At 38.7% G+C, this 16,456-nt stretch overlaps 1 protein-coding gene across 3 annotated transcripts; it reads left to right on the forward strand.

The window, feature by feature from the left end:
• The first annotated feature begins 41 nt into the window (after nucleotides 1-41).
• stard6 (StAR related lipid transfer domain containing 6) lies at nucleotides 42-13,646 on the forward strand. 3 transcript variants are annotated; one of them, XM_062972550.1, is made up of 7 exons: nucleotides 42-166; nucleotides 2,112-2,208; nucleotides 3,094-3,143; nucleotides 6,986-7,112; nucleotides 9,321-9,438; nucleotides 11,324-11,417; nucleotides 13,464-13,646. In XM_062972550.1, exons 2-7 carry the CDS (start codon nucleotides 2,116-2,118, stop codon nucleotides 13,642-13,644), a joined length of 663 nt encoding a protein of 220 aa, XP_062828620.1. In that variant the 5' UTR covers nucleotides 42-166; nucleotides 2,112-2,115; the 3' UTR covers nucleotides 13,645-13,646. The 3 variants fall into 3 exon arrangements, with proteins under 3 accessions (XP_062828620.1, XP_062828621.1, XP_062828622.1); XM_062972551.1 differs by lacking the exon at nucleotides 3,094-3,143 and having other exon boundaries at nucleotides 7,053-7,112; XM_062972552.1 differs by lacking the exon at nucleotides 42-166 and having other exon boundaries at nucleotides 2,113-2,208; nucleotides 3,084-3,143.
• The last annotated feature ends 2,810 nt before the right edge of the window (nucleotides 13,647-16,456 follow it).

Here is a 16,456-nt window from a genome sequence, read left to right on the forward strand (position 1 = left end):
CGTTCGGCAGCATAGCTGTTCCTCTCTCAACTACAAGTTCCGGCATGCCCCGCGCGCAAAGGCATCACAATGCTTCCAAGCCGCACCACACCGCCCCCACTGTCGAGAAGAGGGAGTTGCAGGCAGGAGGAGGAGAAGGAGGGATGAAGCCAGAAGGAGAGCTCAGGTGGGGAGGGATGTTGGGACTGGATCCTCAAAAAAGTCTTATCACACTAATTGTATCATCAGCATAATCAGCAAGGTGTTCCAAAAGTCTCTAGACATAAGAAAAAATAATATTTATACTAACTTAGGTATCCGGCGATGCTTGAATCAGGTATTTGGTAATACTATTTATTTGAAAAGTCATACAGTAGAGTCTCGATTATCCGATATAAACAGGCCGGCAGAACATTGGATAAGCGAAAATGTTGGATAATAAGGAGGGATTAAGGAAAAGTCTATTAAATGTCAAATTACGTTATGATTTTACAAATCAAGCACCAAAATGTCATGTTTCACAACAAATCGACAGAAAAAGCAGTTCAGTACACGGCAACGTTATGTAGGCATTACTGTATTTACAAATTTATCACCAAAACATCGCAGTGTAATTATGGTATTGACATAATATATTGTAGGTAAGGTAAAGGTAAAGGTTTTCCCCTGACATTAAGTCCAGTTGTGACCGACTCTGGGGAATGGTGCTCATCTCCATTTCTAAGCCGAAGAGCCGGCGTTGTCCGTAGACACCTCCAGGTCATGTGGCCGGCATGACTGCATGGAACGCCGTTACCTTCCCGCCGGAGCGGTACCTATTGATCTACTCACATTTGCATGTTTTCAAACTGCTAGGTTGGCAGAAGCTGGGGCTAATAGCGGGTGCTCACTCCGTCCCCTGGATTCGAACCTGTGACCTTTTAGTCTGCAATGTAATAATGTAATGCAATATAATACTAATAATACAATATAATAATAATAATATATTATATATTAAATGAAATATTACTAATAATATTAAAGTATAGTGTTATAGTGCAATATAGTAATATATAATGCTAATATTGTGCCATGCTAATTATATAATATATTGTATGTAAATATAACTTTTAAGCCACTCTGAGTCCCCTTTGGGGTGAGAGAGGGTGGGGTATAAATTTAGTAAATAAATAAATAAATAAATAAATAAATGTATTGAAAGCATTGACTACAAAAACATTGATTACTAAGAGGCAGACTGTGTTGGATAATACAGAACGTTGGATGAACGAAGGTTGGATAAGCGAGACAGGTTCTGTGTGTGTTTGTGCATTTTATGAATAGTCCCATCCTATATAATATTATTAATATTGTCATATAATATATCGTATATTGTACTTCCAGAGAGCATGACAGCGGATATGAACCAAACTTGGCACACAGACCCAACATAACCGACATCGAACCCCATCAGTGATGGATCTTGACCAAGCTTGGCACACATATCCATAATGACCAACCTTAAGTACTATTGGAGTTTTGTTTTGTTTTGTGGACCCGGGATGATAAGAGTTGCAATTTACCCACATCCAGAGAATAATGTGAACCCCACCAATGATTGATCTGGACCAAACTTGGCACACATACCTCTCACGATCAAGATTAACTGTTAGTGGTGTTTGGAGGGGATGGATCTGGGATGAAGGGAGTGGTAGTTTACCCATATCATTATGCATTTTCTAATGGGACCATTCATAAAATCCAAAAACCAGCTATGACTTCTAACAAATAGCATTACAAATTATCTAACCTCGGCATCACCAGGTACCAAATCTAGTAAAATACCAAACTAAAACAGCACAGGTTGAATATCCCTTATCTAAAATGCTTGGTAACAGAAGTGTCTTGGAAGAGTCAAAGGTGTGTGTGAATACTTCAGCAAGGCACTGCGTATTGGGCTATGCTGTAAAAGGACACTGGGAATAGAATAAACCACATAAAACAATTGCAGTAACTGCAGGAAAGATAAAATAGGCTTACAGCAAAAATACCTGCTTTATATAATGAAGGAAAAGATGGAATTCCCATTGTTTTCTATGACCTCTTTGTCTGGCATATCATTCCACTTACCAGTGACTTTCCTCTCTTCTCAGGTAGATGGACTATAGGCAAATTGGGGAAGAAGTTGCTACAAAGGTCTTATCGTACATCCAGGAAGATATATCAGAATGGAAAGTGGAAAGAATTACAGTAAGATCATTGCATTTCTGTCTTTTCAGAGCTAATTCTGCTTTGCAGATAAGACAAATCTATCCATCTACTAGCCCACAAGATGTTAAATTGGTCCTCCAAAAATCTGTTCTTAGTTAGTTGTCATTTAAAAAGAGAAGGATTTCAATTTGTCTGTTCCCTTGGAGGCAATAGGAGACTGGGGGACATGTAAAGCCTGTCTAACCCCATGTCTGTTCTGGCCAAATATAATGTACTCACTTCCAACCCATTGCAAGCAGTCTATACAACATATAGTCGGATCCACAGCAAAAGTGCTATTTCAATCCATTAATATGGCACAAGAACCTTGGGTTAATCTGGATTAACTCCTTGTATTTGCGATATGTGAACAGCTGGCTCAAGATAGATCTTGTGCAATCCAGTATCTACATGTTAAGAAGACTGCTGTTTCGTCGGTTGGAAGCAGCATCCAGTAGAGCCTAGCTGGTGATGTCATTTTTCGTGATCGCCTAGCAGAGTGTCCTGTTTTGACCTCACCAGAAATTACATCACCAGCAAAATTCTATTGAGGAGTAGCTTTTGGGTGGTGAAACAGCAGTGATGGCCCTCCAAGAGAACAGGACACCGGTGCCAACGTGCTAACTGCCAAACCAACCATTTGGGGGTATCTAGAGCAGCTCCATCGTAGACTACTCCCATGTTTTTCTCTTAGTACAGAAACAGCCTCAGTGTTTGGTTTCAGTTACATGAAAATCAGTTCAGTGATACTCAATGGAGTTTATTTAGTATAGGATATGCTGTTAAAAGTAAGGGAGTAGTATATTGCAACTTTTACCTTTTTGAAAAAGAAGTTCTGATTTCATAAGCAAATTATTCTTTTCTTTCATTTATTGTCACCTTGAGAAAAATATTAAAGTGTGGTCAAAACCTTCAGAAGACTTTGAAGGAATGCTGTAAGTATATAAAAGTTTTCTTTATGTGTATATATAGTATTAATACATTTAAAATGTGGTTATACCTTTATTATGCCAACTGAAAGGTGCAAAATACATTATGCCAACTCTTAAAGTTTTCAAGCTTTGTCATCAGGCAAAGCCAATGGAGGCTAGCATGAATTAGCATTGGTGCCTGGTACCCACTGGGATTTGGTTGCAGGATTCTCTGTAGAAACCAAAATTCATGGATGGTTAGGTCCCATTATAAACAGTGGCATAGTAAAATGGTGCCCCTTTTATAAAATGGTGAACTCAATTGAGTTATGGAAAGAGCTTATAGATGTGTGAAATGGTAGGAAACCTGAATAAGAAAATCTTAGTCTGCAAGGGAAAGGAAAGCAGGTAGAGGCCAACCAAACCCCGCTTCCGAAGGACTTCTTTTGGCAACCAAATCTAGGAGAAATATAGGAGCTACTACTGAGAAAGCTCTGTCTGGATCTTCACAAAATGTCCCAGTGATGGTGGGACCGAGAAAAAGTGGTGGGACCGGGAGGAAGTCTTCCCTTTAAAGATCTTAAAATTAGAGCAGATGTATACAGAGTGATATGGTCTTTTAGATTGTGTCAGCCCAAGCCAATTAAAAAAAAGTACTTAGAGTATTTATACTCCTCTCTTTCAGCGACACAGGCTCTCTGAGCAACTTGCAAATTATTAATTTGCCCTCAGGCTTACAATCTCCTGCCAACCTGCCAAGCAGTTCGAAAACATGCCAATATGAGTAGATCAATAGGTACCGCTCCGGCAGGAAGGTAACGGCGCTCCATGCAGTCATGCCGGCCACATGGCCTTTGAGGTGTCTATGGACAATGCCGGCTTTTCAGTTTAGAAATGAAGATGAGCACCAACCCCCAGAGTCAGACATGACTGGACTTAACGTCAGGGGAAACCGTTACCTTTTTTTTTTTTTACAATCTAAATAAGATGAGACAGAGAAAGTAAAAAGTTATGCCAGTAAGGAAGGGGATTAAGTCTAGTTAGACACTTCTACTTTGTTTCTCCGTAGGAGGCCAGAGCAGTGGCAATTGGGATGGAGGGAGGTCTTCCATCTGCTTTTTAAAGAGTTCTTGAGATCTTCTCCCTTCCAATTTTTCCACCATTTCTCCATGAGTGCCGTCTTATTTGTTCAGTCTACAGTAGTAATTCTGTTTTTGTCTCCTTATGATGACATCAAACTAAATGATTCATGTACTCTTTTATTTATAGTCTTCTGTACCATGGCTTCAGTAAATCTGAACCTCCTAATCCATGTTGTGGTTTTATTGTTGATTTTGAAAATGTGCCACCCTTCTCATTTGGTCAAGAGGACAGGTTCTTGCAGTTAGAGGTAGTTGAAGATAGTGGGAGGGAATCTTATCAGTTGCTAGATCAGGACATGGTGGAGCTGTGTCTGACTGGCTACCTACCACTCAGTGTCCAGAAGAATTGAACTTCTCCATCTTTTGCTTCCAATTGTGTAGTATGATTTCTACATGGTTTCTTTGGTTGCCTGAAGAACGTGTTTGTGATGGACAAAGTTTTGGTCTCACTACATTCCATCAGTTGCTTCCCTGACTTATTTCTTCATCCTTGACCAAATTTTCCAACAGTCTTTGGTTCTGCTCTGTTTCCTACTTTTCTCCTCCGATCACCAATGATTATGATCATGTCCTGTTTTGGTGTGCTGGACATACTTCCACCTCAGGGCATGTTCAAATTTTCTCTCTGTTCACTATCTACGCTTTCCCATTCCAAGCAACAGATCATTGTGTTTCTTGTTTTTATCCTACAAAGGAAAATATCATATAAAGCTGGCTGATGAAATAAACATGCCACAAATGTCTTGAGCTTTTACTCTTAGGAAAATGAAGAAGGTCTGCCACGAAATGACTGAAAATGATGTTGCAAACTGCAGAAGACTATAATTAGCCAAAATTAGGTCTCTTCCGCATATGGCAAATGTTGCAGGATTTCTGAATTTCACAGGGTTTGGGGAAGATGATTATCAGGTAATGTCATGTCCCATCTGGAAGAAGCACCTTCTCATAAGGGAGAAGAGAAATGTCCCAATGCCATAGGCCAATCAGAGTTAGAGAAGGAACATGGACCACCCCCCCATAGATGCTGAAGAGGAGGCAGAAATAGTACATCCACCTGAATGTCAGAGTTTAAAGTAGAATTCCTGCTATATACTGTGGCATTTTTAATTAACAGCTGGACTGATGACTCCAGTTGTGCTGCTTCACAGCTGGTTATAAATTAACACAGCCAAGACCATCTGTTTGGTGCCAGACAACAGATCCACTGTCTCTATTTGATGTGAGGTTAACTCTCTGCTCTGTCATTTCTTGACCTTTGACTTTTTCCTGGGACTCTTCCCTTCCATGAGACCCTGCTTAGCTTTGGACTCTTCTTGGACTGCTTTTTGGCTCAGATACTGGGTTGCATTAACTATACTTCTCCAGTTACATACCTTCTTGTGTTTGAACTTGGGCTGACTTGGTTGCTCCCCAGAATCACCAGCATATTCTATTGGACACTGGTAGCCTAAAATTGGATAGGGGCAATTATTTTTGATTTTGTACATTAATTCAGATAGAGAGAATATAGAATTTGTGTAGTTGTTTAATAGTGAACTGGGATTTGGAAGGGTGGACTACAAATTCTCTGCTCAGCTATGAAGCTCCCTTGTGCTATGGGCCAGTTGCTGTTTCTCAGCATGATCTCACAAATGAGCAAAAAGACAATGTATGCTGCTTTGAGTATTTGAGATGAATTATGTAAGCTAATTAGAGAAACCAATTATATCTATTTTCTTTAAAATGTAGACCAAATCAAATTCTTCTCCATCTGTAGTCATTTCTGCCTAGATATAATCCATTTCAAGCTGATGCAAGTTAATCGTTCTGCTGCCTACTCAGCACAATTGCCTTTAAAAATAATCTGTGGTCATGATCCCTGTTCTTTTCTTTTCTTTCCATTATTTCCTTTTAAATGAACTTAATGTTCTGAGATAAGCAACAAAGATAAATGTTTTCTGTTAACTATTCACATAGATAGGAATTGTAAGGGGCACTGAGGAAAAATTTCATCTTTTATCGCTTTAACAAAGAAGGAAAAAGCAAACACAAGGAATAAGCTTATGGACTCTTGGGAGATAATTGAGGGTGACATAGGATTCTGTGGGCCTCCTGGGCTTGAATCTAGAAGCACAGTTCAGTTGAGGAAAGTAATCATTCCACTGTATTCTGCACTTGTCTGAACTCACCTGAAGTATTTCATTCAGTTCTGTGCATCTCATTGTAAGACAAGTTAGAGCAAGTTCAGAGAAGGACAATGAGGATGATGAGAGGTATGGAGATCAAAACATCTGAGGACAGGAACTGACTGAGCATATCCAGCTTCATGAAGACAAGGTTGAGGGGTGATACAATTCCTTAAATACCTCAAGGACTGTCACATAGAGAAGGGGACAAACCTATTTTCAGTTGTCATAGGTCTAGGTCCAATGGTTTTAAGATACAGGAAGATAGATTGTGATTGAATATGAGAAGTAACATCTTGAAGGCTGCATCTGATGAAGTAGACTTAAGTATGTGAAAGCTTATGCTGCTAACGTCTTTCAGGTAGTTTCAAATATCTTTTATTTATCAAGGTTATTAGATATGAGTGACTGGTTTTTTGGTCACGTCTTTTCTCCTTACTTCAAAAGTGCTCAGTTCTCCTGCAAATCAGTTATGTGAAGAAGGATGAGGGAATGAGAAGATTTATAACAGAAGATTTTCAGCATCTCCTACCAAATAACTTTAATATATGTATTCTAGGTACCGTGCTGAAGCACTTGTGGAAACACCACCTGATAAACTCTTTCCCTTCCTTTACCTTCCTGAGCACCGTTCCAAATGGGATAAGGCAGTACAGTCATACAGAAATGTGGAAACAATTGATAAGGTGATTCAGTAAGTTAATGGAGAACGTTGGAATGCTGAAATGTTCAGTGTACTGAAATATGAGAAAAAATATCCCTTGCCTATGAAATTCATGGGATTACCAAAATCGACCAGTGATTTGAAGGCACATACAAACACAGTGTTCTCTGGAACCATTGTTAATGTTTAATGTGTCATGATTATTGACATCACCAAGACTCATGACCTGTGAAAACACCCTTGTAGAGCCTATATTCTATAAAATCACAAGGTTCGCCCCAGGGTCTCAAGTTTTTGACCCTTAAACCCCATGATTACAATCCTGCATGTTCTGCAAGACAAAAAAGTAAATTAAAAATGATTGTGTTGTGCTTTGGTTATGTGTAGCTGATTTTTCTGTTAAAGAAATGCTGGCACAGTGAAACAGCTGTGGTTCTCCATCGCCATTTTTTAGACTAAGGGGTAGAAGTCCTTAATTCTGAATTTGATGCAAAGGATCACCCACTTCATCTTCTGGATACCCAATTATCCAGCTTGTGATAGTGACTGAACTCGATAGTTACTCAATCAACACTCCATTTAAGTGGGGTTTTTTCCATGTCAGGAGTGACTTGAGAAACTGCAAGTTGCTTCTGGTGTGAGAAAATGGGCTGTCTACAAGGACGTTGCCCAGGGGATGCCCGGATGTTTTGATGTTTTTACCATCCTTGTAGGAGGCTTCTCTCATGTCCCCACATGGAGCTGGAGCTGGAGCTGATAGAGGGAGCTCATCCACGCTCTCCCCAGGTTGGATTTGAATCTGGCAGCCTTCAGGTCAGCAACCCAACCTTCAAGTCACAAGGCTTTAACCCACTACGCCATCGGGGGCTCCATTTAAGTGTTAACTTTGTGGTCTCTTCCAACTCTTATTATACTATGATTCTATGATTCTTAAGTATTAGAATTTCAGGATATTTGTAGAGGATATGAGCAGGGTCTTTGGTAATATTGCAGGCTATTCATGATAAGCATTCATAAATAGCCTGCAACATTCATTCACATAACATTCCTCTTAGGGAGAAACACAAATATGGCAATGTCTGGGTGCTTAGCTTAGTTATGTAGAGTTACTATAAAATAGAAATCACATTAATGCAATATATATATATATATATATATATATATATATATATATAGCATAAATCAGTATTTAAGGTTAGCATGTCAAACAAATTATATGGTTATCAGGAAATCAGGAACAGCACATCTTGAAGTTCACAGGGTTCCCTTCTCTTCGTATGGTGCAGACTTACCTAGAGGCAGTCTAACCTGAGCTTTATATGAACTCCTTTGGTTCACTTTTCAGACCCGTCAGCTGGTCAATGAACATAAATCACATTGAAGGTGTTTACTGTTTCTTATCCAATTGAAATAGGGATTATTGGCTATGATGTATATCAGAAGGATCTTTATTTAGTAATCATGGTGCACCCTGATAACCTTTGCTGCTCACCATTGTCATTAATCTTCTAGTGACATCTAGTGTACTAGTCATAAGGTTATTCCTGGTCACCTTTTATCTTTATTTACATTCCAGAGCATATTTTCCAGACTGTCACTAAAGCTAAAGCCAAGTCCTTATTGACACATGCACATACACAAACACAGATTTTATTGCCTGAATTTATTACATAATTGTGAAAGCTAGCATAATGTATTTTTGGCTCTATAAAGGTACGATAACGATGTGTCTTTTGGATTTTATTTACCCAAGTTTGGTTTTATCATACGCTCTATAAGGGATTCCCAGGCCAAAAATTGAGAATAGAATGTATTTGATCTCTATCCACTGACCAGATTGCATAGCTGTCTTTGTAATACAGCAAAGATAGCATATATAGGGTGCTAAAGGTCTTGCTGGATTTCAAACCCCTCCCCCCCAAACTTAGCCATTCTGATTTGGTCTGATGGGAGTTGTAGTCAAGGATGTTCTGAAGAGACATGTTGCCTTCCTAGGTAAATGTTTTATGATCTCTCTGTATTGTAATTTCAGTCACTGATTGCCTGCATTTACACAAACACCAGCTTTACTTTGCAATCCAGCATCCCATGTAATCATTATGCTTAACCTTAACTCTGTTTTCCCCATTGATGGAAGCAAGAATATTTAAGGCTGACACCCTTACTCTTTTCAAATTTGTTGTAGAGCATTTCATTTACAGTTTAATCTTTTTTTATTGTTAAATTATAGGACACTTTCATTATTCACGTTATTACACACAGTTATGGCTTTGGAATGGTATCACCAAGAGACTTTGTCTCCGTGGTGCATATTAAAAAGTATGATGGAGATTTAATGACATCCAACTGTAAGTAATGATTATTCATTGGGCTGGGGTTAATAAATGAATTGCATCTGTGGGTCTGTGGTTAGGAATTTTAATTAGGGATTTGCCCGAGTACTGTACAGTGAAGATAGCCAGAATATTGTACAGTACAATCCCCATATGTATGGATTTGATACCTGTGATTTCACTTACCCACAATTCAAAAATATTTATCTCTGGAAGTATTTGTGGTCTTGTTTAAGTTCCCCAGTCTAATTCTATGGTAGTTTTCTGGCCCAAGTGAAAACATAGAGTTCGCTATTATCCATGGTTTCAGATATCAATGGGAAGATCCTAATATGTGTACCCTACAGATACTAGGGTCTTACATTATTAAATAGACCAGGCATGGGCAAACTTCAGCCCTCCAGGTGCTTTGAACTTCAACTCCCACAATTCCTAACAGCCAGCAGGTTAGTAGGAATTGTGGGAGTTGAAGTCCAAAACACCTGGAAGGCCTAAGTTTGTCCATGCCTGAAATAGACTTTATGTCCTTGCATTGGAAAATAAATATGCACATAGTTTGGACACACATCGTATTGTGAGGCAAAAGAACACCAGGTAAAACTTTCTTCTTCTGGAAGGGTCTCAGTCCTTGAATGAATATTCTTTTGAATACTGTTCAGTTTTTATGGCTGACCCTTAACATCATTTTAATATTTTAACATTTTTCATAATGAATTCACTAATTTTCCTCTTGAAGGAAGCAACAAATAATTTTAGTAATATTCTTCTTTTTTGCATTTTGGGACTTATTGTATGTAGTTTGTACATGGTTGTCTGTGCAGTAAACAGCACATTCTATGGAGAATAATGTTATTTCTGAGCAGAAATATGATTTTTGTGCAGTACAGGAAGCAGAACAGGTCGGTTCCTATGCAGATCAACTATGTAAGAACCAGCAGTGCAGAATTTATCTTTCTGAGCAGAAAAGGCTATTTTCTGTGCAAATCCACTAGGTGCAAATTGTGGACAGAGAAATCCTGAACTGAAAAGATTATTGTTAGTTCAACACTAAAAAAACTTTCACATTTTGGCTATTTAAAAAAATATTGGCAAATATCATTTCTATTCATTCTCAGGAGTACTCCCATACTGGCAATGGACTGATTGACCCATAAGAGTATTTTCTAATTCTAAAATCTTATATTATTTGATCATCTTTATTCCATTTTGGCTGCTTTATTGGTTTTTATGGTAATATTTGTGATTTTACTGCTTTCTATTTATGTTTGTAAACTATTGAGAGTGTTGTCCAGTAGGCAGATACAAACAGTTTAATTTTTTTTTGAAGCCGGGCCCTAGAAGTGCTGGGTAGATTTAAGTACTTGATAGATTTAGATGAATATATTTACTTTAACATGCTTGGGAAAGTGGCTGATAGACTTAAATCAATGTAATTATTTTGTGCGGTAAGAACACATGCTTGATCAATATTAAATCTGAGATGTAATACCCAGAACAGTATGTGTGATGGAGAGTGTGAAACTTTAGCAATTGATAGTGAAAAATGTCTTACACTCTTTCATTATGCTGCAATAAACTTCAGCATATCTGGGCCTAAAAATCAATGTGTGGTTTTGGATTATGGATGATTCTGCACAAAACTGAATTGCATACTTGCTCAAAATGCACAGTGTATCTATGTGGTTTTTGCTTCCTGAATGGATTTGCAGATAAGGGTGGTGGTACTGTAGTTTGAATGAAAAGAGAATGAAGACAGAGTGGGAAAACACAGGAGAGATGCAAATGGAATGTGATGACATTTGGACCCCTCATATAATTCTGTGCGTTTAACATCCGCAGAAGAAAACAAACTTGCTGTCTGAATGGCATTTAAATTCCTTTTTGTTTTGTCACGTTAAAGCTGTTGGCGTCAATCATCCAAGCTGTCCTTCATGTCCAAAATATGTCCGTGGTAACAACTATCCTTCTGGTTATGCATGTTCTCCCTTTCCAGGGTAAGCCTTTTTACAGCCTTTTTTCAGTAAATGACAAAGGGCCATGCTCATTTCCAACATGGACACCAAAATAAACTCTTTCATGATTGAGTTGCTTCATATAATGCAAAAATGATGAGTTTGTATTACTCAGTGAGCCATTTGACACATGTTCCTTTCTTTCCATGCTCAATTTCAATTAATTTCCTCAATTTTCTTGAAAATTGTAGTGTGTCATTACATCCAAACAGACAAAAGCACCATTTGTGTGAGCCCCACAAACCAAGATCAAACTATGGTTTCCCAAATCTGGTTCAGAACAGTTGCAAAAACCAATTTGCTGGCTAGGCATAATGGCAAAGCATGATATCTGTGAAAACAAGTAACTCTTTTGGTTAAAGCATTGGGAGTATTGAGCTGTGAGTTTGGTTTTAGCCCTCATCCTCACTGAGCAATAAAGCATAGAAATGTTTTTCAGGATGGGATGGACTCTTTCACAGCAAACAGGCAAAGAGCGGGTTCTTATTCCTGACACTCTTCTTCCCATGACTGCTGACTTACTCCATCTCATGGTAGAGCTGCTCCTGCTGAGAAGCCATGAAGACACAGGTTTTAACAGTCTCCTTTGAAATCTGTGAAGAAGAAATAGTTGTAACAGGTGCCCTGTGTTTCATTTGAAACCCAGGACACATGCACACATGAAAACATTTTGGGTCAATGAAGCCCAGGGGGGCAGTGAAGGAGGAAGGATGGCCTCTAGATACAAAATGCAGCTTAAAAACCAAAACACAAAGCTGTGTTGACAACCTTTACTTACTAAGCTCCTTTGTATTAATGAAAACATGTCCCAGGTAGAGCAAACCTATTGCTTTTACTGATACGCTGATTCACTATTAAACAGTTGACCTGTGGACCTGCTGGATCCACTGTAGTTGAAACTAGGGGAGGAAAGAATATTGGAACATATCCCACCATGTGATGAAAATGAGGGTACCCAAAGGCCAAGAAACTTTAATGAAGATAATTCCATTTGATGAAGAAAATGTAATTATTTGCCCAGAAACATCACTATCTGCACAGGAAACATTCTTGCACAGAAAATTCAGTTTTCTACATGTGTACGTGCCCAGAGTTAAGTGCCAAATTTTGAATAGTTCTCAAAATAATTGAGTTTTGGGGTCTTTCTTGCACCAAGGAAAATAGCAAAACTCTCTACTGTTACAGGTGGCAGGCTCCCACCCTTGCTTCCTTTAAAAAGCAGCTTAAAACTTGGCTTTTTCACTGCGCTTTTGAATAACTGAATCCCCATGTTTAAAAGTCAGATCAATAACATCTTAGTTCCCTTTTCTCATAACAAATTGGCCGGCCATCTCCCTCCCCTTCAGTCCTGGAATATTTACTCTTTGTCCTTGACCCAAAGCACTTTAGAATTATGTCATTGCACCTTAGTTTTGGTGACCCCATCATGCCATCCCCTCCACCAACCTGGTGGTCCATTTTATTTTATTTTATTTTAACTGATTTTATTTTTAGCTGATTTGTATGTTAACTGACTTTTTATGATTTACTGTATTGTATAACTGCTGATTTTACTGTCTTTGTATTGCAATGTGTTTTGATTGTTTTATTGTTTGGTATTTCGGGCTTCTGACCCATGTAGCCGCCCCGAGTCCCTGCCGGGAGATGGTGGTGGGGTAGAAAAATAAAGTATTATTATTATTATTATTATTTTATTATGACACAGCAAACAAGATAGATATGCTGGATTTCATATCACAAAATCACAAGTCGAACACTTCCCAAGTGTCTAGGACTGTGTGATGTATTTTCGGATGATGCGTGCAGATCCCAGTAGGGTGGCCTTTTGCAGTTGGCAGATTGTGATATTATTATTATTATTATTATTATTATTATTATTATTATTATTATTACTATTTGCATTCCTGTTTGGAATTCACCAAGAGAATTCCCATGTTAACATCAATTTCACGGTAATACATTTGATTCTAGGGACTGTGGGTCTTGCCCTAGACCTTCTATTTACAAAATATGATTATTTTCTTTCAGAAACCCTCAGCACACCAAATTTGTGGCAATCCTGCAGGTGGATTTAGGAGGACTGTTACTGCCTTCCCTGATAAGCTCTGTTTTGCCTACAACTCTCGTAAACTTCATCACAGACTGCAAAGCTGGACTTAGACTTAGAGCACGAAGAAGAAGTGTCCCATTAAAGCCTACTTCTGTGTGAAAGGAGTTTGTTTGCAATATGAAGTTGTCCCCACCTTTTCCCAATGTAAGGAATCATGTACATCCAGTGGAGCCAGACTGGAAAACACGTGAGCTGACACATTGCATCTGACCAGATTTTCATCCCATTTGCCATTCAGTCATTAAACACATCTGAAGAAATGCTAGAGAGATGCTCAGGGGTGGCACAGGATGGTCCACCATCCACTTCCTTAGAATTTCAGGGGAAAGGAAAGATATTTAATCTTTGACAACATTCTCAAGAGTGGAATTTGGACTTTTATAGGTTTTTCATTCACAGAAATGCCCTGAGGTCAGCATTTATATAGTTGCTAACCTTCAAGGCAGAAAGCAGCAATTGTGATTTCAACCACAGTCAGGAATAAAATTGAGGCAGTTCTGTGTAACGGCTGTTTCCCACTTCCGTGTATTGCCATCAAAGGGTTATCAAGGCAAGAGGCTTCTGTGAGTATTTGAACTTTTGAGTAGTCGAGACAGAGCAAGTCAGTCAGAAAATGTAGTGTATGCTGGTGTGATAGATGTCCATGTGAAAAGAGTTGGAGGAGTTTATCACATCCTTTGTGGCAGACATGAGGAATCCTTCAGTCCACCAGGGAAGGCTCCACAGGCTTATCTCCTACATATTCAATCTCAGTTATTGAGAATAAGAATTTTCCATGGGTGCCAAAGGAAGATAGGAAAAACTGGATTATCTTGTGTGAAGACTGTTACTAGGAGCAGATGTGACATGAGTGTTTATCTGTATGTGTGAATAAGGTATCATCTATCAAAAGGGGAGGAGGGTACCAGGAGCAAAGTGGCTCCACTGATTATAGGATATGAACCCATTTGCTGATGCCTGGAATTCACTTGGACTTTAGGGCCAAAAAAGATTCCCTATTATTGTCTAGTAAGAATGGCACACATAATCAAAATGCAGCCACCCCCCAAAAAAAGAAAAGAAAAGGGATGTGGCAGGTGATGAAGTAGCCTTTTCACATCATAAAAAGAGAAGTGCAACAAATTGGAACGCTATTAACAAAGGGTAAATTAGTCCCTTGCCCAATGTTTTTAATTGAATTAAGGTTGTAATGAGAGCCAGTATGGTATAGTGGTTGTACATGTGGATAAGGACACTAGAATACAGTGTTTGAGTTCATAGTGGCCAGAATTCCACTTCAAATTTGTTTGTTTTTCAAAATTAAAAATGTTGAACAAGGCATTGTGAGGAGAAAATTGCAATCTATTTTAAAAGCATGATCCAGGGTAATCTGGACTAGTTGTGGGTGGACAAAAGGGGTCCAGAGAGAGCTATTTTCCCTACCTCCTTCCTCTAATAATTTACTTCTGAGAAAAGCCCAGGATTGCTCTGAGAGGCTTGGACCTGAATTGGCTACTGCAATCTTAGTGAGAGAGAAAAAATCCAAGTCTCTAAAGATGTGTAAATGAAGCAGGATGCTCTGTCTATTCATCTACACCTATTTCTAAATAATGCACTTGTACACACTGGTTTTAATGTAACATGGGTTGGAAGCTGTCTTACAAATTAATTAGCCCTAGCCATCTTAGTCAGTGATGGAGGATTATGGGAGATGCAGTCCAAAAAGATGTCAAAGGTTATCGTTGGTCACCATACTCCATAAAAGTAAGCTGTTTCTGCTGCTGGAACATTGAAGAAATTAAATCCAATGACTTGGGCACATCCATCATAAGTATCCAGAAGAAACATCACAGCGACATTTTGTTTTGCTCCAACTAGAACATGGAATCAAGAACAGCTTCCACCATAATGGTGAAGCTCTCATTATCATTCCAGAATGAAGCATCACCCCACTAAAGCTGCACTGTGTCCTTTGGGAGACGCATGAGACGTCGTGCTACTTTTAATATGTGTGGGATTTTAGTTCAAAGTCATTATTTTTAGTCCTGAAAGAGGGCAGGTGGCCACTCACCCTGCATGCCCAGTTACAGGTGACCTTTGGTATTCATTGGGGCTTGGTGTCGGATCCTTTGTGGATATCAAAATATATGGAAGTTCAAGTCCCACTATATAAAATGTTTTTCCTTATATAAAATGGCCAAATCAAGGCTTGCTTTTTGGATGTTTTTTTGGCAAGTGTGTAGATATTTTCAAGCTATGGGTAGTGGACAGAGAGCTAACTGAAGATCCTGGACTCTGAATTCAGCATAATGCCAAAAACCTCTGTGAACCTTCCTTTGGAAGAAACAAGAAAAGAGTCCAACAACCATGATTTGTTGACTCTTCTCTCCCTCCATCTGTATGACTCAGGGTTTCCTCCCCTTAAAGTAAACACATTTGATGTAATATGGAAGCTGATAAAGAGCTGATACATGTGTTCAAACTGTGAACCACTGAATTGCAACTCTCTCAGCCTCTCCCGTTAACAATGGGCTAATCCATAGGAAGAGTGGAAGGAGACTCTACATTGTGCTAGACAGCCAATATGGTGTAGCTATTTGAATATGGGATAAGGATTCTGGGTGACCAAGGGTTTAAATCTATCGAAACCTTCTGGGTGTCTTTGCTGAAGTCACACTCTCAGCCTTAGAAGGCAATAGCAAACCTTCTTTGAATAAATCTTGCTGAGAAAATGCAGTGATAGGGTCTGAGCCAATGTGAAAGCAAGTAACAATAAATTATAGAAGCAGCCAAAAATAAATTTAATATTTCCTATTTTTTCATGCAATAATTAAGATGAGAATTTTTCAACATTTTACATTCTCTTGTGAGGACATAATCTGGTAGGAATAAAAATTGAATTTTCACTTTCACTTCATCAGTTTCAATGAAG

This window comes from Anolis carolinensis, chromosome 2 (genome assembly GCF_035594765.1).
Source record: "Anolis carolinensis isolate JA03-04 chromosome 2, rAnoCar3.1.pri, whole genome shotgun sequence".
Taxonomy (NCBI): domain Eukaryota; kingdom Metazoa; phylum Chordata; class Lepidosauria; order Squamata; family Dactyloidae; genus Anolis; species Anolis carolinensis.